At 43.2% G+C, this 23,373-nt stretch overlaps 1 protein-coding gene and 5 non-coding genes across 7 annotated transcripts; 3 read left to right on the top strand and 3 right to left on the bottom strand.

Annotated features, from left to right (window-relative positions):
* Nucleotides 1-21,581, top strand: exoc3l4 (exocyst complex component 3-like 4). 2 transcript variants are annotated; one of them, XM_030443088.1, is made up of 14 exons: nucleotides 1-200; nucleotides 1,895-2,150; nucleotides 4,305-4,388; nucleotides 4,469-4,708; nucleotides 5,251-5,869; nucleotides 6,794-6,911; nucleotides 7,589-7,717; nucleotides 7,924-8,024; nucleotides 9,822-9,920; nucleotides 12,218-12,341; nucleotides 13,504-13,626; nucleotides 14,235-14,387; nucleotides 15,551-15,672; nucleotides 20,395-21,581. In XM_030443088.1, the coding sequence occupies exons 2-14, from the start codon at nucleotides 1,919-1,921 to the stop codon at nucleotides 20,615-20,617; spliced, it is 2,367 nt and encodes a 788-aa protein (XP_030298948.1). In that variant the 5' UTR covers nucleotides 1-200; nucleotides 1,895-1,918; the 3' UTR covers nucleotides 20,618-21,581. The 2 variants fall into 2 exon arrangements, with proteins under 2 accessions (XP_030298948.1, XP_030298949.1); XM_030443089.1 differs by lacking the exon at nucleotides 1-200 and having other exon boundaries at nucleotides 1,790-2,150.
* Nucleotides 19,340-19,545, top strand: LOC115566531 (small nucleolar RNA U3). Its single transcript, XR_003981018.1, has one exon. It is a non-coding gene; the product is annotated as a small nucleolar RNA U3 (small nucleolar RNA).
* On the bottom strand, nucleotides 19,992-20,197 carry LOC115566525 (small nucleolar RNA U3). Its single transcript, XR_003981012.1, has one exon. It is a non-coding gene; the product is annotated as a small nucleolar RNA U3 (small nucleolar RNA).
* Nucleotides 21,582-21,692: 111 nt separating the features above from the next.
* On the bottom strand, nucleotides 21,693-21,898 carry LOC115566524 (small nucleolar RNA U3). Its single transcript, XR_003981011.1, has one exon. It is a non-coding gene; the product is annotated as a small nucleolar RNA U3 (small nucleolar RNA).
* A 582-nt stretch (nucleotides 21,899-22,480) lies between these two features.
* LOC115566532 (small nucleolar RNA U3) lies at nucleotides 22,481-22,686 on the top strand. The gene has a single exon (XR_003981019.1). It is a non-coding gene; the product is annotated as a small nucleolar RNA U3 (small nucleolar RNA).
* Nucleotides 22,687-23,128: 442 nt separating this feature from the next.
* LOC115566530 (small nucleolar RNA U3) lies at nucleotides 23,129-23,334 on the bottom strand. The gene has a single exon (XR_003981017.1). It is a non-coding gene; the product is annotated as a small nucleolar RNA U3 (small nucleolar RNA).
* Between the last annotated feature and the right edge of the window lie 39 nt (nucleotides 23,335-23,373).

Here is a 23,373-nt window from a genome sequence, read left to right as displayed (position 1 = left end):
CAGATCCTCGAGCCGGCCAGCAGCAGCAGCTGGCTCACCTGATCTCACCTTCACGATAAAAAAGGGGGAATTTATCTTTCACTCCTCCTTTAGTACATATCCAAACCAGTTTAACCCGCAGAGAGAAAGTGAAAGTTGAGAGTTGGGAAAATAAAAACAGCGGAGGTGGAAAAGCTGCTGGGGATTTCACACCTGAGCAGGTAAGAGACACGTTACCTGTTTTCTCTCAACGTACAGTCAGTAACTGTTTAACTCGCAGCACAGTTTCTATGCATCAGTCAAATGTTGGAGCTTTATTTCACAGACATGTCGGCTGTTGAGTGGAAACAAAAGGCGCTTTGTGTGGATTTAAAGGTTATTGTGTGTTTGTTTGAGCGCCAGACTCTTATCAGCACTCTGGAGACTTTTTAATCTGCTGAGCCTGAAACTGTTTAAAAGGTAAAGATTAGTAAAAAACAAGGCTGTGAAATATAAATCCTGATGTTAAGGCCTTATATTGAGAGTTTAAAGTGACAGGGTGATGTTTTATTACAGGGGATTATGGTTTTATTATGATGTTATATAATCTCTGCAGGGAATTAGACTTATGTTGTGTGTCGGGTGAGTTCTGTATAGAAAGTCTGTTATATTTATATCAATTTGTGGAGAAAAATACGAAAAAAATGTAGAATAAAACCAGTTTTTCTTGCAGATTATTATCTCGAAAAGGCGACAAAACACCTACAAGCCTCAAGTTTCATCCTCTGTTATCAAATCTTTTACAAACACGGAAGCACACTGTGTTTTAACGTTGGTTACAGCTGATTTAAACTCCCTTTTATACATTTAAAAGAGAGTTCAACCCCTGCAGAGCACTTGTAGTTGCACTGTGACCCTCTGGTTACAGATAATGAAAGTCAATATTGTTTTATTGGTGTTTATTCGTTGTGTGCTGGTGCAGAGAAGCAGCAGTTTTGAGTTTTTTGTTTTTATATGTCGGTCTGTTCGGGGACGGTTTTATCAGGAAGTGTTACAGGTGTGTGGTCAAGATCCAAAATGGCTACGGAGTTTGAGGATGGGGGTGGACAAGAGGAAGTAATGGAAAGGGCACAGTGCCAAGCGTAAACAAATACATCTGGCTGTCCGTAATAAAATGATGTTTCTATGGCAGCTCGACCTGCGATTGAACCCTCAGCAGTTCAGGTTTTTGCATTTTACTTAACGGCAACTTTGTACTTTAAAATATACGTTAATATTCCAGACGAGTCCCCCCTCGTGAAGTCGGGGGAGATGGTTTTGCCCGGAGACATCAGGTAATACAGGGATATTATGTAAATATGTGTTTAAAGAGGAAAATAAGGTCCCAGAACACTGTTTGAAGCTAGAAAGGTGGCAGGGTCCGCCACATAAACACATATTGCGTTGTCCTTTACGGTCACTTTGCTTATTCAGTCATGAAAACAAAGAGAGTTTGTTTGTTTATTTAGTTTGTTGAGACAGAAAACAGTCAGTTTTTATTATTTTCTGATTAAGATGTATTCCCATAAAACTACATAATGCACCTTTAATGCTGCTGTGTGTCACCTGAGAGGAACAAACGTCTTCTTTCAGGCGGCGGCTGATTAAGTCTCCAGCTCCCTGATCAACATTTTTAATCAATAGAGATTTTAAAATCAATCTGTAAAAGTGTCGATGACGTCCTCGGGGTTTGGTTTCCCTCCTGGACTCTTTCCGTCATACGTGTGAACAAGAACTAAACAACAGTCTGCTGTGTTTTGTGTAAACAGAACTGCTCGTCCTGTCCTCGTCACCTGAACCACGATTACCAAAAACACACCTGAGCTCCTCAGCAGAGTGCAGACACACATCTCCTCCTGCTCCTTCAACCTTTTTATCTCCTGTCATTTCTTCTCAGTTGGACGTCATTTAACGGGATGAGATGTCGCACATGATGGATAAACCCGCTGAAAACCCCGAAGAGGACACAGTGTCCCTCAGGAGCAACGGGAAGACGGACGGCGCCGTGAAGGAGACGCTGGGCATGCTGAAGACGTTCAGAAACAGCATCCGGCGAGCGGCGGAGAAGAGCCCACTGTCGTCGTCCGGAGGGAAGGGGTCAAAGGTCACGGCTAAAGGAGACGAGTCGGGGCTTAAACCGCCTCCATCACCAAGTGAGTAACAGGAGTAACAGGAGGTAATATGGCTCCTCAAGGTCAGAGGACGAGGAAGGTGAGAGGCAACAAACTCCACAGAATGAGGAAGTATCAATGATCCATTTATCTTTATTCTTCTGGATCCAGCTTATTGTTTTAGTGAGCTGACTTTCCCTCATCCTGCCATCCTCGCATACATTTCCCAGAATCCCCTTCACCGCCCACCCCTGCGCGAGCTCGCTGCACTCGAGTGTGGGTTGATTCTGCGTGCGTAGGCGTAAAAAGAGCAGCAGTGTGGGAATAAAGTTCAGAAAAGAGCAAGACGGGCGGTTTCTCCAGCTGAGAACACAAACAGACATCATTAGAATAAGACTGAAAACACAAAAACCTGTTGTGGTCGCAAGAAACGTGTTGACGAGAGATTTAATTATGATGTTTGTTAAACATCGGGGTGAAACGGTAATTATGTTTGAACCTGATGGACTCGTGAACGTAAACAGAGAGGAGACTCACTCAGTGTTTAGGATTAGGAATATTAGGAATATTTCTTCTTTTGTGAAGATTTTATAGTCTTACGTAACTACAAATTGATAAATTCTGGGGGATTGTAGAGTTGATCTGACCCGAACACACTTTTCTTTATATTCTTTTTAACGCTGGCTCGTTAAACGTAAAATCTAATGTCTGTTTCACACTTTTATCTTGTTTTTCTGTGACATTTTCATACAAAAGCAGTTGACTTTAGGCCCTCAGGGACGATTACGTTCACTCTACTACCAACTGTGAATACATGATGTACAGATTTCCTTCACAGTCGTAATCATTAGCTGTGAAAGAGAAGAAAATGCCGGACGAACCAGTGCGATGTTCTGTAGGCTCGTCGGACTCTTTCAGGGTTTTTCCCCTTTTGGAAATCATGTAAACAAACATCTCAGTCATTTAGTTTGTCCTTTAAGCTTTGTGACGTCGGCTTGTTTTGAAAATTGAAGCTCGTTTGTGTTGAACCCTGTTGGATTAAAGTACATGTCTGGTTCAGTTTGAGGACGTGTGAGTTTGTGTTTCTGGATTTGAAGGTGTGTCTCGTCCATGGGTTTAAAAAGGGTCTTCATCTCTACAACACGTCTGTAAACATGACACTGAGATATAACGTCTCCTGCCATGTATGTTTTCAGTTTCTCTGCTCCAACACGCCTGATTCTGATAATCAGCTCGTCATCTGCTGTCTGATAACGACCTCGTTCATGTGAAACAGAGCAGGGAAACACCCAAAACTTGCAGGGCAGGATTTGACCAACAACCTCATTTTCATTCACTCACCTCTTGTCACAAACACAAACTCTGAGGTGACACACTTCCGTTCGTGTTCTCGCCTTTAAATCACGATGTTACAACAGGACTCTGAAGTCGATCAAACGTCGCTGATGGACAGAAAACCATCCATCCTTTAAATGAATAAGAGTCAGGAGGCCGAACAGATGATTGACAGCATGAACTCTTCCCGGAGAATTTACGAAGCTGCCTTCAGTTTTCACTTTTGATTTTCAATCATGGCTGTTTATTACTTCCGCCGAGGAGGTTTCTGGTTTTGCCAGCGGCCAGATGACTCAAAACAATCCACAGTTTCACAGGAAATCAGAACTTACAGACATTTCTAATAAATACTCGTGTGAAGAAGTTGTTTCTGTTCGTTGTTCTTTGTGTTTTTCTCCACGAATTTGTCTTTTCGATGCTTCATTTAGAGCCACATTGTCTTGTTTTAATACCCCCAAACAAAGTTCAGCACAAACTGATCCTGTGGAGAGTTAAATATTCAGAACATGAAGGTTTCTGCCGTGTTTTTACGGTTACGTTCGTCCATTTAGAGAAAGTCACGTTGATTCTTTTAAATCGAATCGAGTCGAACAGCTTTTTCCCAAACACAGACTCTGACTTTCACTTTTGTATCCTGGAGCTGAGCCTGTTCTCATCACGACTTAATCTTCGCATTCCTCCGTTGATTTAATTGTAGGTCACCGTGAGGGTGAAAAACATTGCCCAGTCATGCACTGCACATAAATGCAGGTATGCAACCGTGAGAAACTGAAAGCGTGTTCAGATTGATTTCTTTTCACGCTGACAAAGAGACGTGATTGTGAAACTCTTATCAGGCGTCTGTTTGTGCCTCCCTGTCAGGTCTGAGCTCAGGTTCTCCTGCGTTGTCGGAGGAGGCTGAGGGCTCCTCGCAGAAAAGCAAAGGTCTGGCACGCTCAAAGACAGGTAAGTAATTAATTTGTTTTATCCACATGATTCTAGAAGACCAGTTTCACGTCTGTTAACTGCGTGTTCTCCGTCCTCAGATCCCAACATGACCAGGTTCGGTGACTCTCTCCTACAGAGAGGAGAGTCAATCCGACGGAGCCTGAAATTCAGCAAGAGGAACAAGGATAAAAACGGCAATAAGGAGCTTGTCACCGTCGCTGAGGGCTTGAAGGAGGAGAAGGAGGTGGTTAAAGAAGAGGAGGAGGTGTTGGAGGAGGTGGAGGAGGAGGTGGAGGAGGCGTACACGCTGCCAGAAATACCACACACGCCGCTGTCAGGTACAGTCGCGCTCACACGTGGTTAGTTTACTGATTCATCCAGGAAAGGTTTAGCTTAAAGGCCGTCAATTACCTTCCCTCTCTCTTCTCTTTAGTCTCCAAATGACTGAACTTTCTCCAGACTTCTTTCTCTCTCGTGTTCGTCTGTCCTTCGGGTTTATTCTGATTTGATTCTCGGTTGCTTTTATTTGCATTTAGTTGTCAGATTGCGTCGAGACGTTACAGTGTGTCCTTCCAAGTCGGCTGCCAACCTTGCGAGTGTTGAAAGACGTTCGTGCCTGCGAGCTATGAAAATGCAACCTTTTTTTTCCCAAACAGCCTCCGGTCTCTGTCTCTGTCTGTACGTTCAACCTTTTTCCTTATCTCGCTCTGTTTTGGCAACAAAAGCAGCTGAAGAAAGGAAACACACAGCAGAGCCGGCGTCTGAATCCTGCCTCAAAGAAGAGTTGTTGCTTTAAACTTGTCTTTACTGGAACATTAAACCTCTGCAACTGTATTAAACCGTTTGAAGAGACTCACCATCTTCTCCATGTCCTTCCCAGTGATGCAGATCAATAAGCTGATCGAGATGGAGGTGCTGGAGGAGGCTCACCTGAACCTGCTCGCCCTGCGGCGGGAGTTCCAGCAGGAGCGGGAACGGTGCGGCGACGACTCGCCGATGGAGCTCGCCAAGAAGGAGAAAGACCTCAGCCTCCTGTACGGAGGCCTGAGGAACAAGATCAACACCATAGTGCGCGACTCCAACTCTCTTCCCTCCAGGAACAAGGCGCTCCTGGTTCCCGTTGCCAGGATCATCCAAGAGGAGGAGAGGAGATCCGAGGAGCCGGGCGGGCTTCCGGACAGCTGGATGGAGTCCTGGAGGGAGGCGGTGGGCGAGGGGGTGCAGGTGAAGGTGGAGAGCGTCCACCTGGAGAAGAGGGAGCAGAACGCCTCCTGGCTGGCGGTTCACCTGGGTCTGCTGGGTCAGGCCATCGTGGAAGACCTGGAGAAGGTGAAGAAGGAGCTGCGGTGGTCGTACCCGCCCAGCTTCAATGTGTTCAGCACCTACGTGAGGAGCTACCACCGAGTCGTCGGGCAGCACCTGAAGAAGCTGGAGGGGCAGGTGACGGAGCTGAAGGACCTGTTCGCTCTGCTGGACTGGATCATCAACCGCTACAAGAGGTCAGTGAACGCAACTGAAGCTCACGGCATATTAATATCATTCAATTCACTGTTAAAGTCAAAGGTAGAAGCAGTAGGATTTTGTCCCAGCTGTTCCTGAACTCACCACAAAGACAGTTGATTGTCTGTTTACGTCTTCTTACGTCTTTTACGTCTTTGTCTCGTCTCGCTGCGTCTGAAATGTGAGGAGAAAATTCTGATATTTAAGGTAGAATCAGTGGGATTTTGTCCAAGCTGTTCCTGAACGCACCACGAAGACAATCTATTGTTGAGTCTCATTTCCAGGATGTCAAATAGACACATGTTGGGTTGGTAAATCGTCCCGAGCACGAGTAAACAACAGACACCTGAACAATCTACAAGTACAGCACATTAATATTTGTATTTGTTTTAATCTTCCCGCATGAACGGTGCAGACGGAGATGTTTTTAAAGATACCAAACAACCCACGACAGCCTCGGAGTGAGCAGGAGAGACGGGATGCTGACATTATTTGTCGAATCAGGCCAAACCAAACATCAAAAAACTGCTCCAGACAACATTTGGGAGACCAAAAATAAACAGCTGATCTGATAAAAAAAAGGAAACGAGGCACGACACTCTCTGGAGGCCGAAACGGAAAAATTGAAATGAGGTCGTGTTCACATTTCTGACGGATTATTTAAAGTAGCATCCTAAAAAAAGACGTCTTCATTCAGTATATCACACATACGCTGCTGCAGAAGTACAAATCCTCCCCCGTCATCACAGTTTGCACTGATTTCAATCAGCTGCAGCATTTTTGGGAGAACAATGTGCCGCTGAAAACCTGATTTCTTCTTCCTCCCGACGTGAAGCAACACGTCCTCCTCAGCGTTTCTTTAGTGCCACCTGATCGCAGCACCGTGACATTGTTGTTAAACGTATCCTGTTTCACCTCCGCAGCGAGAAGATCATGGGAAGTCCCTCCCTGCAGCCGGACATGAAGGATGAGAGCGCCGACCTGCAGCTGGAGGACGGCCTCCTGAGGCAGCTCAAAGACAAGTACTGCTGCAGAGTGAAGGTCAGGAGCTCCGAGGACGCCGCAGTCTGTCATTTGTCATATAATATGAGACAATTCTGCACTGAAACACCATCATTCATTAGGTCGCCTGTTGCTAAAATATCCCCAAAACCCTGAGCGCCAGGAATTACCGAATGTCTTTGAAGCTAACAGGCCCTTTAACTCTCAGTCCCTTCTAGTCCTTCATGTTGGGAGACAAAATGTTTATTTTCTGCACAGCGTCGATCAATATTTCCCTGATTTATTCACATCTTTGTTCCTCAAGATGTTACCGGATAGAAGGGGCAGGATGTTTGGAAGGTTTCATGGTACAGGAAGGTTGTTAAAGTTGTTTTCTATAAGATAAAAAACAAAAAAGGAGAATAAAAAAAGGAATGTAGTTTAGAAAACCAGATGTAACTGAAGAAAAACATCAAGAATGATATTTTTATTTGCTGAATTAGTCATAAAACTACAACATAACTATAAAATATTGCTGGAAAGGTTTTTAAGAAGGTGAGTTTTGACTCTGACCTACAAAATAAAAGCATGAAAGCCTCAGATTTGGAGACAGTGCGCCAACATTTGTGACTCACTTTACAGTTCTCCTGATTAAAAATAAGAACGTTGCTTCTCGTCTTGTTACTGAGGCTGAAGGATGTATTAATTTTTTTACAAACCGTTGTGTGTCGCTGCAGGACGACGTGAGAGCTTCACTGGACAGACTGATTGAAATTGAAAACAAGGAAGTCTGGACGGAGAAACGGACTCCTGAGAAGGACGACGAAGGTCTCCTGACGGCGCACATCGACATGGACATCTGGACGGTACGACGCTGCACAAACACATCCGTCAAAGTGTCTCTGAAGCATGTAGACAAGATTAATAAGACAGTGAAACACAACAAAATAATGAATAGTGAATCTCATCCACTTGTTGCAGTGTGGCGCTGCGGCCATGAAGGGGCAGCAGACGGCTTCACATTCGTCTCGCTGCTCACTTGTGTGACTGTTTGCGTCGTCTCTCTCTGCAGAACGTTAAAGGAACCATCATGAATTCCCGACGAATCGATGGCGAGCTGGAGCAGAGAGTGATCTCGTCCTGCCTCCAAGAGCTGAAACTGTTTCCCGGCAGGTTTGTAAAGACGGAGACACACAAGCTCAACGTGTTGATATAGATATGTAGCTGGCTTCATTTCCCCTCATAGGAAACACTTCAACTCATCTGAAGAGCCTCAACATGAGACTCAGGATGTTAACAACGTATATTTACTCATACAAAACTTTAGGTACAAGTTACTTTTTAGATTAAATGCTGCATCAGAGCCGAAGAAAAGCCATGTATTTTATCTGCAGTCAAATTAAAAAGAAAATATCTCATCGAATATCAGATCTACATTCATTTATTATATGTATACTTTACTTTTACTTGTACTTCTGTTACTTAAGTAAGTTTAATATCAGACACTTGTTGATACTTTGACACAAGTGATATTCTAAACAACATCTTTACTTTTACTTGAATAACTTCTGCAGCTCTACAGTGATTTTTAGCCTGTTTTAACTCATTATTTAGGTTTTTTTTAGGCATCAAGTCTCACATTTATCATCTGTTTTATCACCTGACGAGTCTCTAAATCTGTGTGGGCAGCATTGTGCAAACTCACACACTTTATGGGGAGGAGAATAAACACTCTTTCCACAATAAAAGTCGAAAGTATTTGATATAAAGGAATAAAATGAGGAAGACAGACGTGTTACGGGGAGCCCACACGCTGAAAACAAACTAAAATAAGCCTAAAAACAGGATCCTGACCTCCCGTTGTGTAATCTGAGAATGTTTCCCTCCCTGATTGTGACTAATACTGTTTTTAACCCAACAACGTAACCCCGCTGTGGACACAGTTTCACATTCGGCCTCTGAAGGCCGCGTGTTCGAGTCCCCTCCTTTGTTTCCTTTTTATCCTCACGGACAGGAAAAATATACGATTCATCGTGACTCTTTTTGTCTGGAGGCGTTTTTATCTCTGCAGCAGCAGGAAAACAGAAACAACACATTAACTGTGTGCACATAACACTCTGATGTTAGAGTCTTTATTCAAGTATCTGAGTTATTCATGTGTTCGTCTTGTTATTTCTTACTCTTCCTCTTTAAATGCTGTTTTTCTTTAGTTTTTTATTTGCGCATTTGTATCTGTTTTTATTCTAATTATCTGTTTTATTCTAATTTATCTGTTTTTATTCTTATTTATCTGCTTTTTACTCCTCTTATTTATCTATTTTAATTCTTATTCTTATTCTTATCTGCTTTTATTCTTATTTAACTGTTTTTTATTCTTATTTATCTGCTTTTATTCTTATTTAACTGTTCTTATTCTTATTTATCTGTTTTTATTCTTATTCTTATCTGCTTTTATTCTTTTTTATCTGTTTTTTATTCTTATTTATCTGTTTTTATTCTTATTTATTCTTATTTAACTGTTCTTATTCTTATTTATCTGTTTTTATTCTTATTCTTATTCTTATCTGCTTTTATTCTTATTTATCTGTTTTTATTCTCATTTATCTGCTTTTATTCTTATTTATCCCTTTTTTATTCTTATTTATTCTTACTTAACTGTTCTTATTTTTATTTATCTGTTTTTATTCTCATTTATCTGTTTTTATTCTTATTTGTTCTTATTCTTATTTATCTGTTTTTATTCTCATTTATCTGTTTTTATTCTTATTTTTCTGCTTTTTCTTTTATTCTTGTGTCCACCCTCTGAACTGAAGGATTATTCCTTAGAAAGTGTTTTGCAGATAAGATAAACTTCACGACATATTTATGTCTCTGAGGTGAAAAGGTCGAGTAAACACAGGAAGTCTGTTTGGAGTTTGATTCCCTCCTTTTCGTCTGACAGGCTGAATCATCTCTTCTTCTTCTCTGCAGGTTTGAGACCGAGTTCAGACGTCACTGCAGCGCTCTCAGACCGCAGCCTCTGTGGACCGAGTATCAGATAACCTACATCAACAGCTTCACTGCTTTACAGTAAGTCACCTGACTTCCTGAAGTTACCCACAATGCACCGCGATAAAACTGACTCGCTCTGCCAGAGCCACAAGTTGGGCAGCCAGCCAAAAAAATCTGCCAACACACACGTTCACTCAGAGAAGATCTGCTGCGTTTTAAAGGTTGTTTGCTGCAGAAATAAAAGTTAACAGCTTTAAATCTTGTCGAGGTGCCTTAGGTGTGTTGATTTAAACATTTTTATTTGTGTAAAGAGTAAGACATACAACTTTATTGTCCATAAAACTGGAATATTATCTTGTAACGTGAAGAACAAACACGGCAACAAGTCAAACGGTGGCTCTAATCAAAATCTCTGAAAGTCCAGAGAACCCCAGATGGATTTGGGAGGACATTATTTATACCCTGAGCTGAGCCAGTTATTCAGGACAAGGCTGCAAAACATTCACACTGACCCCTCCGTCGGTATTTAGGAGTCTATATTTTGGCTACTTGCATCCCTGTTTCTGTTTCTGTATCTTTATAATCAAACTTCAGTGCAGAAAACAGATGAAGAGACGGATTCAAGGAGGAAGATGTGAGAATCGATGTTAGCGTGACTCATGAGCTATTTTGGACCCGACTGGGAGATCCCGACCACTCGTGCCAGCAGAGTTTTAATGACTACATCCTTTACCCTGCAGTTGTGTGGGATGCTGTTTCTTTAATGAGCACAGCAGACGTTATTAACATCATGCCATTCAGAACCGGGCCAGCTGCAGAGCAAATGCCACCTCACGTGATTTCAGAGAAGCAGAGCTGCGAGAGAGAAATGCTGCCGAGTTGCGGGGGGGGGAAAAGAGAAAGCACAGCGTGGAGCTTCTGAACCCTCCAAGCTGCTTCTGTCAGTCACAACAAAGCAGATGGGTGTTGGCGTGATGCCTTCGAGGACATCCATACTGAAAAATCAATGTCTGCTTTGTGCAAGACTGAGTTCTGATCCAACTTCTTCCCTCCAGTAGACATTTCTACTGGCCATTTCTGTGCAAAAGCTAACTGCAGCTCAAGAAAGACTATTAAAGTTTAAAGTTAGAATCAGTAGGATTTGTCTAAGCTGTTCCTAAACGCACCACAAAGACAGATAGGACGTCAAATAGACACATGTTGGGTTGGTAAAGCGTCCCGAGCAGCAACAAAGAGAGAGAATCAGAAACTCTCTGCAGATACGAGACACTAACACGCCTTTTCTCCACATTCCAGTCTCCCTCTCTGGCTGTTTACGGCTTCTTATTCGTCACGCTGCGTCTGAAATCTGTCGTCATGCATCAAACTAAAGTAATGAGCCTGTTTTGAAAATGCGAGGAGAAAGTTCAGATATTTGCGTGCTCTGATGACTCGGGGCCCAAAGGAGACGCTGCATTTACGTGACCATTTGTATCATATTTGATACCTTAAGTTTCTGAGACCTCTATCTTATCAACATACTCAAACCTGTTGTATATCACCTGATACATGTATTCTGCCCAATAGTGGATAATCATTCCACTGCAGGCGGTGGAAGGACTGTTTTTTGGCTTTTTCAAAATGGCCTCTGTCATTAAATCATTCTCACACTTTTGGCAGGAAAATCTTTGCAAATTTTCAAGAAGTTCCAGTAGGAATAACATTTATATTGTAACTTATTTTTTCAAGTAAATATGTTCTGTATTGAATCAATGCATAATTACCCAATGATTCATTCTTTATATTACAGTTAAACTGTGTTAAAAATGTGTGTATCATATTTGATACTGCAGGTATTTATGCCTGAATGGTCATGTCACATTTTTGTACTGTAATCTACATCAGTCCTACCACAATACAACCACACGCTATTTTACAAGCACTGCACCAGCAGTCGCCTCTCACACGTCTACTGTGAAGGTGTAAGGTGCATCTTTGCCTGAACAAAGACCGAAACTGTTTTTGTGTCGACCACAAAGTGAAAAAAAATAGGCTGTGAAAAGTTTTATGTATAAAAAACAATGAGAGAAACTGCCTAAGATGTTCTATATTTGATTTGTATCTAAAATCAACATTGTTGTGAGCAAAAAGTTGCCAAAATTGCCCAATGTATCAAATGTGATACAAAAAATATCTCATAAACAAAATGATATAGACATTTTTTTTTTAACTGATTTGGTTAAAAGGTTTTATAAACATCTCAGTTCCAAAAAATTGGAATTTTCTGACAGTGTTTTTATGTGTCAAGCTTTACAGGGTTAAGAGTCACAGATCTTTCAAGGGAACAGCTGGTTTAATAATGTTCTTTATGTTTCCTTCTGTTTCTCGTCCTGCAGGCAGCACATGGAGGAACACCGGGCCGCCTGCCCGGACGAGGTGGAAGCTTTCAAAAAGGAGGTGAAGTTGCTGACTGTTCGGCTCGGTCAGGACCTGGAGGACCAGTTCAAAGAGGAGGTGAAGGTACGAAGGCCAGACGGGTTGTTTTAGGTGAAAGCTCAGTTCTAGTTTTCATTGATCCGTTTCCTCTCTTTTGGTTTGTAAAAGAGGAATCGTAAAAAAAAAAAATAGAAGGGACAATCCCTTCCTGAAACTCTGTTGAGGAACAATACGGAGATGCTTTCAAGTTCAATCCCACATGACCAAAGAAATGACTGAATGGACTGTTTGGTCACTTTCATGCACAAAAGCCAGTTGTTTAAGGACAGATCGTGGTCGCAGTCACAAGAAAACCAACGCTGACTGTTTGCAGGAAACAGGACACAAGCAGCGGTTTCTATTTCTGTCTGATGATCTGCTCCTTCTTCCATGAGAGGTTTTCCGAGTGCTTTTATCTTCATCATCGCACCGCTTCCCCCTGAGGTCCCGAGCAAAAACAAGCAGCCGTCATTAATTAATTCTGCTCGTGCAGAAGAAAAACATAAACACACTGAAGGTCGTTTTTAAGTGTTTCAAGAAACAGACGCAAAACAAACTCGAGGAGCTCTGCCGGCCTTAAATAACAATCAGCGTCACCGCGCTGACAAACGGTGATCAAGTTAGAATTTACAACAGGGACGCAACTAAATATTCTGTTTATTATTAATGAATTTGGGGAGTAGAGGACAGTCAATTTTACAGAAAACAGAAAATTTGTACAATTTAGAAGCTGAAATGTGTCAATTTGGGGCACTTTTGCAAGAAAAATGGCAAAATAATTGTAAGATTTAGTTCATCTTTTCTGTTTCTGTTACCTTCAACCCACAATTTATGGACGACGGCACAATGTTTCCAGGATGTCCATCTCATTCTTGTAAACACAATTTCTCAAGAACGTCTTGAGGGAACATCGTCAAATTTGGAAAAAAAGGCCACATGAGGTCAAGGTCACATCCGCTCCGTGGATGGGCCTCCATGGATTGAATTTGTTGCAGCACGTCCGATAAACACTCGATCAGACTGGGATTTGGAGGCCGGGAATATGGAGGCCGAGTCAAGCTCTGTGTCACATTCTCGGGCCGTCCTGGACAGTTTTCATCGGTGTTTTGATAATTGATATTCACTTCAACCCGTCTGGCTGATCGGTTTAATCGAGCCTCGTGTATTAAGTGTTTAAAAAAATGTGTTTTTCCGTGCTGTTTTCCAGCCGTACCTGAGGAGGATGATGACGAGGAAGTGGCTCACCAGCGACGAAGACTTTAAGCAGCTTCTCTGTCGGACGGAGCTGCTCTCTGATCACTGCTCCGTCATGAGGCCTCCACACGCCCAGGTGAGGAGGAGGAGGAGGAGGAGGAGGAGGAGGAGGAGGAGATGGAGACGGCTTGTTGGGGCATTCCAGCCACATTGTTGAACTGACCAGCCAAATCTCACTTTCAGGAAACAGCCCACCCCCTTGTGATGATTTGTGACATGCCAGTTAGTCAGCGCCAAAGATTTACTGGCATTTATCTGATCCTCAAACACGAGTAACTGAGACTTTGAACAAACAGGATTTATTGTTGTGTTTTTAGGGTTGAGAGTTGATTTACTGGGACTAAACATGAGGAAGATCAGCTATGATTGACTTTTTATTTTAAGGATTGGGAGGTCAGGACAGGAAATCCTCATCGTCAATCCTTTTGGAAGTTCCAGTGAATCAATTCGGGGCACCATTGTTGTCGGCCGGATGCTGCCACTGCAGGAAAGTTTTAAGTGAGAGTAATAAACGTTGGTACCAGGCAGACATGAATAGGTGGAAGTGGAGGTGTTAGCTCAGATGATCTGTTGGCGGCTGGTCATGTGACGGACTTTTCCCCTTTTTTTTCTCCTGGCCATCCTGTTGTTCTGCGACATCACTCCCTCTGTTTGTGCGTCTGTCTGTGTGTTTCCCCGCAACAGGAGTTTGCGAGCCGGCTTCACCTCCACGTGGCGAGGGAATACGTCGGCCAGCTGATGAAGAGCAACTACTCGTGCAAGAACCGGAAACACGAGAAGGCGGCCGGAAAGATCCGCAAGGAGTGGGGCAAACTGAGGGATCTGTTTGTGGAGATGGTAATAAAAACAGTTTAACTTCCCCCGACAACAAAAATAACAGCCGCTTTGTTTGGCTCGTGGTGAAATATCGGGGAAAAAAGTGATTTATTTCACAATATGTGAGCACGAGTCTTGATGCAGAAAACCACAGACCTGCAGCGGAAAGCAACCAAGTTCATTAATTCATACAGTCAAAATATGAATCAAAAAGGTCTCGATTTATTAATTTACTCATTTTCAGAATGCTTTCTATCGTTTTTTTGCAGATGAAACTCTTCTCACAACATTAATTTGACAGATGCGGCAAAAGATCTGCTGGGAAAAAACTAAGAAACGTGATAAATATCAGAACCGAACACACGTTCCACCCTTCTAAACTTCTCTGATGATTCAATCGCAAAACGTAAATATTTCTCAAAGAATTAAAGATTAGAAAGTCTAGAAAAAGGACGTCTGACTCTTAAGTGTGGAGGTAAAACTCCTCGAACACTTGACACCAACGTGACTAACGTCCACATGACTCTGCAGCGATCACGGGTACAGATGGAAACACAACCACTCGGGTCGACGCGCTAATTTCCGCCTCTTTTATAGGAAAATACTGTGACGTACATCAAACTAAAGGATCACTCAAACTTTCCATTCTCTCTCTGTTCAAGCAGCTAAGTTTGCTAATTTTAATGTAAAAATTACAAAGCAAAATACAAAGAAGCTCCAACTTGAGCAGCTAATATTGAAGCATCTGTATTTAAAATCTAATGGATCTAAAACAGGGAGTTGAACTCAGCAGATTAAGCTGTTTAAAGGGTCACTTCGAAGAATTAGCTTTGCTCTGTCTCAGGAGGAGTTTGGGGAAGTCCGCCGAGTGGAGCTCCAAAAAATTCTGCAGCCTACTTTTCTGATGATGCAACTCGAGAAGATCGAAGTCCCCGTGACTCGTTAACGGACGTGTTTGTGTAAAAACTGGCGGAGTTCCCTCTTTAGTGGGTGATCATGTGAGAATGTATAAATGTTTATTTTGATTGTGAATGATTGACGTCAAGGTCACGGGGAAAAAAAAGCCTTCATGTCATCGATTACAATGAATAAATGTCTTGAAAATAAATGTAAGAACTTGATCTGGGTCGGTGAAAATCTCCACACGTAACCTTTGTTATGTCTTTGTTGTTCTTCTGATGTAGAAGTCGACTAACGAGTGGCTCGACCCCGTCGGAGACGACCTGAGCGACATCATCACGCAGAAGAACAAGTCGGACATAAAGGAGCACCTGCAGCCGATCGTGGAGCATTACCCCGACTTCAGGTGGGCGTCTTCTAAGAAATCCCATTCGTTCTCAAACATGTGATCTTAAAGCTAGGGTCTACAATCCTGGAGAGCTAGCAAGAGAGCTAGCAAGATTTGAAAGTGGCACCTCCTCTAAGTTCCACCCCCCCTCCCCATCCCGCAAGTGCTCCGTCCAAAGCCACGCCCCCCCAAACTTGAACGCGCATCTGTTAGTAAGACTCAGCAGGGAGAAGGAGATGCCGGAGCAAGACGCAGCAATTCAGCTGAATTTAGCACGGAGCAGACAGGAAGTCAAGCGCCAAAATAACAAACTACATCCGGTTACTTTTCCAAAATAAAACCCTCCGTGTTGACACCAGCACACATCGTGAGGGAGCTGTCTACCGTACTGCGCCGTTGCGGACTCAAATCGCAACGGGACTGCCGGACGGCGGAGCAAAACCGGATCGGAGCCGCAACGCAGCAGACCCGTACCCCCAATTTCCACTGGATACGTCTCCGCTGCGTTGCGTCTCCGCCACGCCAGCGGAGCAAATACGTTTCACTTTAGTCAATGTGTCAATCTCCACCAGGTCCGCTGCGCTGCGTATCCGCTCCGTCCCAGCTCCGGCAGTCCGGCGCCCTCCGGCACAGATACGCAGGACTCCTATATCTGGCGGATGCCGGAGTGCAACGCAGCAATTCAGCTGAATTTAGCACCGAGCAGACAGGAAGTCAAGCGCTAAAATAACAAACAGCATCCGGTTACCTTTAAAAATAAAACACTCGGCGTTGACACCAGTACATAAATCTCAAAAAAAGAGACAAACACAAGCTTTTCTGCTAATCCCTCGGTCGGGAACACTTCGTGTCATTGATTTTAATAACACAGACCTATAACTGCGGTCGTGAGTGATTATGCGATTATCGCGGGAACTCCTCTGCCTCGTGAGCCAGCTGTCTACCGTACTGCGCCGCAGCGGACTCAAACCGCAACTGGTGGGGATTGCCGGACGGTGGACGGCGGAGCAAAACCGGATCGGAGCTGCAACGCAGCGGACACGTATCCAGTGGAAATTAGGGGGTATCCAGTGGAAATTGGGCCGACTAAACAACACACAAAGAAGCAAACGTTAGCATTGGGCTAAAACGAGCTACAAACGTAGCCAAGTTGGCAAACCTCACATATTTCATGAAAATAACAAATCCCCCTGAAACAAAACAAATAATTACCTGTCCAACAGAAAGAGAGCAACCTCTGCATCACTTTTCAAGCCCTTCACATGCCCCAGTTGTCTCCACCGCTCAAACGCAGCACCGATGTTGACTCGGTCCGACTTCTTTCTTTATCCAGAGCCTTTTTCGTAGCAGCCTTTTCTGCCTCAGGCTTTCTTTTCCTTTCTCTGCCATTGTAACCAAATGAAGTCTTCTCCTGCTGCTCCGTATTTCTGCAGCGGAGTGGGCTGAGTATTTCCGGCATCAGTGAAACGTAACGTAACGTAACGTGTGCGCGCGCGGAGGAGGGAGGGACAGAACGAGACATGAAGGCATCTGACCAATCCCTGCTGTCCGGCCCGGACAGCACAGATTGGTCAGATGCCTTCATGTCTCGTTCTGTCCCTCCCTCCTCCGCGCGCGCACACGTTACGTTAGGTTACGTTACGTTACGTTTCACTGATGATTTTTCTCAGTCCTACAGCTGCCACAGAGGTCCGATTATTTTCGTTCCTTTTTCTGAATACATAATGTATTGACTACTCTCAGGATAGCAGGATCATTTCACCCAGTATAACAAAATGTGTTTCTGAACAACATTACAGACCCGAGCTTTAAACTGACTAAACTCACAGCTGCACAAATGGGAGTTCAGTCGTTTGCATAATGAGACAGAAATAAAAACGTTTGTCGGCCATCTTTAGTAACTTGTAGTTGTGGTTTAACTGTGTTTAACTTGCAGATAAAAGCTTTTCCTCTGCACGTATTCATGGTTTAATGTTTTATGGACTGGACTTTGAAGCAGAACTGCAGCACAGAGACCCTTGATGCGTGTTTGCAGGCTGGTTTATTGTGTTTGTTTGTCGATTGTATCTCACTGATGTGGTTTCTGACAAAGCTTGGCATCGACTACACACGTTCATTGAGGTGTATAGTCACTTAATGTTCGAGTGTTTGTATCGTTAATGATCCATCCCCTTCATCCGGACCTGCACCAAAAGTTAATCCAGTTATTTTCCATCCAGTTTTAGTGGGAATTGAGTTTTTTCTGTGTAATCATGCTGACAGACGAGCGATGGATCATTGTTTTGATTGTGACAGTGTCCGTCCTCCCTACAGTGGGAGTTTAGATCATAATGCGAAATATTCTCTGATTAGCCGAGGTTTGTTTTGATCCGGCGACCCGGCTCAGAGCCCGGAGAGGTCACGCCGGGTGATGAGGGGGAATTTTTTCCTCCTAGTTCAGTTCAGTTTCTTATAAACCAGGCGGCTTCGTTAAAGTGAAACACACACTGAGGTTTAGCTGTGGTGACAGAACTAGTCGAAAGCCCAAAATGAGGACATTTAACCAACATCCTGATTTTAATTTCGAGTGGAAGTTCTTAGAAAGTGTTAGAGTTTCTCTTGTGTAATTATGGGTGTGTGTAATGTGTAAATGGGGATGAAGGAGAAGGATGTCAGCAGATTAAAGATTTGCAGAAACCCCCAAGTTTTGTATTAAAATAAACCCTCCTGCACCAGATTGAATATCAAACTAACAATGAGGAAGTGATGATGAAATAACGTCAACGAAAGTCAGTTTCAGTTAGAGATTGACCCAAAAAACAGAAGTGGTGTGTGTTGACATCGTCGTGGATTCAGACCGGTACAGGTGACGGTCAAAGCTCACGTACCACGTTTCTGTATTAACCAGAGTTCACGTGAGACGACGTCGACCTCTGAAGCTGAAGTCACGCGTACGAACATTTGAGTGGAATCAAATCAACGAGTCAGTCGAGCGATGGCCAAACGATGAGCTGAGATTTTAGTTTGAGCGCTTAGAAATAAGTTATCATGAAGAAAAACACTGATTAATCTTCAGTTTGTGAAAGTTAAAGTCTTACGTGATTGAAGTTTGAGGCTGCAGATTGAAGAAGTCATGCTGAGAATTTAAACTGCACGTTCTGGTGAAGACTGAAGGTGTTAAACTCAAACATTTGCAGCTCACACACACCTGAGAAGACGTCTGATCAGACCTCATAAATAAAAAACACCTGTGCAGGAGTCTGAACGTTGAACATGGAGCTTTAAAGCAGGACGTCCTTTTGTCTGTTTCCAGGTTTGATGTTGGAAAATTAAGCTGAGATTTTGTGTCAAAACAGGATTCAGAGTTTCTGAACTTCAGGTGAACAAACTTCAGTCGATGCAAGAAGATTAATTTAAAGAAACTGAAGCTGTGAGACAAAAATAACAATGAGTTTGTTTCCATCCGTCTACAGAAGTCACATGTTTGTGTCGTCTTGTTGCGTCTTCTTCTTCTTCTGCTGATGTGATTTATAAGCAGCTGACTGGAGGATTACTGACTCTGACTGTGTTGGATGGAAACACTTTGATTTTATAGAAGTTCAGGTGGATTCAGGCTGCAGGAGGAGTGTCTGATCCACAGGAGGCCACCAGGACCAGGAGAGCTCGTCTCCAGACGTAAGACTCTGAGAAACATCCAGAACAAACCAAGACTTTACTTTCAGGGATCATTTCTTTAGTTGCTGACTTGAGGAATGTGTTTCTAAAGAGTTTGGTCTCGCTCCCCACGATGAAGAGTTGAGATGTTTCCTTCAGAGCAGGAAACTGGTGGAAGACTTTGTTTCTCCTCCACTGTTGAAGATTGTTCAGAGTTTCTGACTGAAGCTCTGATGGAGGAAACATGATCTGAGTGGAACTTTTATCCTGTTTAATAAAAAACCTTATAATTAAAGTTTCAGCTGCTGCAGAAAAACTCAACTTGTTGGTTTTTTTTAGCTAATAATCAATAACTGAACCAACTTTCACACGTCGGTCTCTTTACACTCAGTGTTTGGAGTTTGGTGACTTGTTATTTCCAGCACAGCTCCGTCTTCAACCTGAGCAGAGGTCCAATCAGACGCAGTCGTTACAAACACCTGTGCAGGTGAGCAGGACCTGTGAAGACCCGCCCACACAGGTGTTTCCACTCAGTGGTGTCTGATTGGACGTCCTCTCAGGACGCCTCCTTCTTTCTCCTGCTGGTTTAGTTGCAGGATTTTAGAGACGGAGGTTAACTTCAACACAAACAGACATCTGTTTCTGCTGGAAGACGTGTTAAAAGAATTTAATTATAAAGTTTTATATTAAACAGTATAAAAAGCTCCACTCAGATCATGTTTCCTCCATCAGAGCTTCAGTCAGAAACTCTGAACAATCTTCAACAGTGGAGGAGAAACAAAGTCTTCCACCAGTTTCCTGCTCTGAAGGAAACATCTCAACTCTTCATCGTGGGCAGCGAGACCAAACTCTTTAGAAACACATTCCTCAAGTCAGCAACTAAAGAAATGATCCCTGAAAGTAAAGTCTTGGTTTGTTCTGGATGTTTCTCAGAGTCTTACGTCTGGAGACGAGCTCTCCTGGTCCTGGTGGCCTCCTGTGGATCAGACACTCCTCCTTCTATCAGTAATCTGCTCTTGTTGATACTTCTTCTTGCAAATCTTGGTGAACGATGAATGAGGCTGAAACGACTCAGTATGTTTCCTCTTCTTTTTCCTCCACCTGCAGCAAGAAACACCTGGTTGCCGTCCTGTATTTCCGAGGCCTGCTGAGAGGACGAGAACACCAGCAGATCCTCCAGAGACTCTCGGAGCTGAAGAAGAAGCTGGGCGATGGCGACGCCGGCGACAGGAGCCGAGTTTTATTCGGCGACATGCAGGTCACCGTCAACACGGACTGCCTGTCCAACCTGCCGTTCTCCTGCCTCAGCTTCCTGCTGCCCGACAACTAGAGCGACGACGGCGGACGCGGAGTTTAACAGTTACATCTTTTCGAAAACTCAAACCAGCTGCACCTTTTTGTACAGAATCAAACCGACTTGTCATTTCACCTCCAGAATATTAAGTTACCTTCTTCTAAGAGCAAATATCTGTGCAACATGTTCGTTAATATCTCCTCCAGCAACATCTGTGATCATTTAGAAAGCTTTAATTGGACGTGACGCACGTTTGTGTGTTACATATTAGAGAGTTTACGGCATTTCTGGGAAGAAAAGAGTAAAAAGATTGAGAAACCTTCTGTGAGAAGCTTTCTGGGAGGATGACAACGAAGCTCTCGGCAGATGTGATGAATACAAAGGCCGGTGTTCGCTGCCAGGAGGATTTCTCAGCAAAGTGGATTTTAAGATATTTATGTTGGAGCTCGGTTTGAGTTCAAACGGTCAGATCGGTTAATAAAACTGTAAGATACTGAAAGTATTCGCGTGCCGTGAGTGCGTCAGGTGCTGTCGGTGGAGGAACTGATAACCACTGAATGAGGAATCGACCCGAGACCAAAAGAAACGTACTTTTCCTTTGCGTGAGTTTGTGTTTTTCTCGTCCTTTCGGTTGAACTTTTGATTTCAGATCACAGATGCGGGAAACTCTGCAAAACCAGCTCCATATTGTTTTCTCTGCGTGCCGTTAATCACTCAATTGTCCTGTTTGTTTTTGTAAATAGTTTAAATGTTTGTTTGTCATCAGCTGGGAGTTAAAAGTAAAGTTTGTTTTAAATATCTCAGGATGGTTTATCAGGGTTTTCATCTTTATTTGATCTGTTTTAGGAACCAAACTTGTCTTGAATCCTGAGAATCTGAAACTGATTTAAATGAAATGTTTGTGTGTTAAATTCTGAACTGTGCCAATGGATGAAACAGAAATATGTTGAAATTTCAAACCTATTTAATCTTTTTTTAATAAAACATGTCGAACAAATGATTCACCTGAGTTTCCCACAAACTCATCTGCATGTTATGAAACACTGTTGAGCAAGAAGTGTTTCAAAACTCTAATGAGAAACACATTTTTGTTTAACAAGAACTCAAACAATCCACTCAGATCATGTTTCCTCCATCAGAGCTTCAGTCAGAAACTCTGAACAATCTTCAACAGTGGAGGAGAAACAAAGTCTTCCACCAGTTTCCTGCTCTGAAGGAAACATCTCAACTCTTCATCGTGGGCAGCGAGACCAAACTCTTTAGAAACACATTCCTCAAGTCAGCAACTAAAGAAATGATCCCTGAAAGTAAAGTCTTGGTTTGTTCTGGATGTTTGTCAGAGTCTTACGTCTGGAGACGAGCTCTCCTGGTCCTGGTGGCCTCCTGTGGATCAGACTCTCCTCCTACAATCACAGCATTCTCACGATATGTTGTGTAACTTCTTTGCTGTGTCTCAATTCAGAGTCTGCATCCTTCAGAGGAGCATTTAAAGGGCAATTACGTCACAACTCCGTATGAAGGCTGTCCCAGTCTGAAGACTCCTCCAGATGCTCCTTCTTTTCCCTGTTTTTGGAGGATGCACCTCTACGATCCTTCGTGGCCTTACATATCCCAAGATTCTTTGTGCACCCGAAAAAGAAGAAAGAAAGAGAGAAAATAGTGACGTCGCGTGACGTAGATCGACACTTTTCCTTCGAAGGATGCAGACCCTGAACTGAGACACGGCAACTGTTCCTGAGTCGTTGATGCTTCATTGATCACCAAGACGTCCAATTTGCAAGAAGTTTCAACAAGAGCAAGTTACTGATTGTAGGAGGAGTGTCTGATCCACAGGAGGCCACCAGGACCAGAGGAGCTCGTCTCCAGACGTAAGACTCTGAGAAACATCCAGAACAAACCAAGACTTTACTTTCAGGGATCGTTTCTTTAGTTGCTGACTTGAGGAATGTGTTTCTAAAGAGTTTGGTCTCGCTGCCCACGATGAAGAGTTGAGATGTTTCCTTCAGAGCAGGAAACTGGTGGAAGACTTTGTTTCTCCTCCACTGTTGAAGATTGTTCAGAGTTTCTGACTGAAGCTCTAATGGAGGAAACATGATCTGAGTGGAGCCTTTTATACTGTGTTATATAAAACCTTATTAAAGTTTCAACTGCTGCAGAAACACTCAACTTGTTGGGTTTTTTAGCTAATAATCAATAACTGAACCAACTTTCACACGTCGGTCTCTTTACACTCAGTGTTTGGAGTTTGGTGACTTGTTATTTCCAGCACAGCTCCATCTTCAACCTGAGCAGAGGTCCAATCAGACGCAGTCGTTACAAACACCTGTGCAGGTGAGCAGGACCTGTGAAGACCCGCCCACACAGGTGTTTCCACTCAGTGGTGTCTGATTGGCAACCTCTCAGGACGCCTCCTTCTTTCTCCTGCTGGTTTAGTTGCAGGATTTTAGAGACGGAGGTTAACTTCAACACAAACAGACGTCTGTTTCTGCTGGAATATGTGTTGAAAGACTTTAAATGTTAAGTTTTATATTAAACAGTATAAAAAGCTCTACTCAGATCATGTTTCCTCCATCAGAGCTTCAGTCAGAAACTCTGAACAATCTTCAACAGTGGAGGAGAAACAAAGTCTTCCACCAGTTTCCTGCTCTGAAGGAAACATCTCAACTCTTCATCGTGGGCAGCGAGACCAAACTCTTTAGAAACACATTCCTCAAGTCAGCAACTAAAGAAATGATCCCTGAAAGTAAAGTCTTGGTTTGTTCTGGATGTTTGTCAGAGTCTTACGTCTGGAG

This window comes from Sparus aurata, chromosome 16 (genome assembly GCF_900880675.1).
Source record: "Sparus aurata chromosome 16, fSpaAur1.1, whole genome shotgun sequence".
Lineage (NCBI taxonomy): Eukaryota > Metazoa > Chordata > Actinopteri > Spariformes > Sparidae > Sparus > Sparus aurata.
The sequence above is the reverse complement of the archived record's forward strand: the minus strand, read 5'-3'. Positions and strand labels throughout refer to the sequence as shown.

Coding starts and splice junctions, on each gene's coding strand:
- exoc3l4 (XM_030443088.1), top strand. CDS start 1,919: ATGTCGCACATGATGGATAAACCCGCTGAAAACCCCGAAGAGGACACA. Junction 2,151..4,304: donor TAAACCGCCTCCATCACCAA/GTGAGTAACAGG, acceptor CCTCCCTGTCAG/GTCTGAGCTCAGGTTCTCCT. Junction 4,389..4,468: donor TCTGGCACGCTCAAAGACAG/GTAAGTAATTAA, acceptor CTCCGTCCTCAG/ATCCCAACATGACCAGGTTC.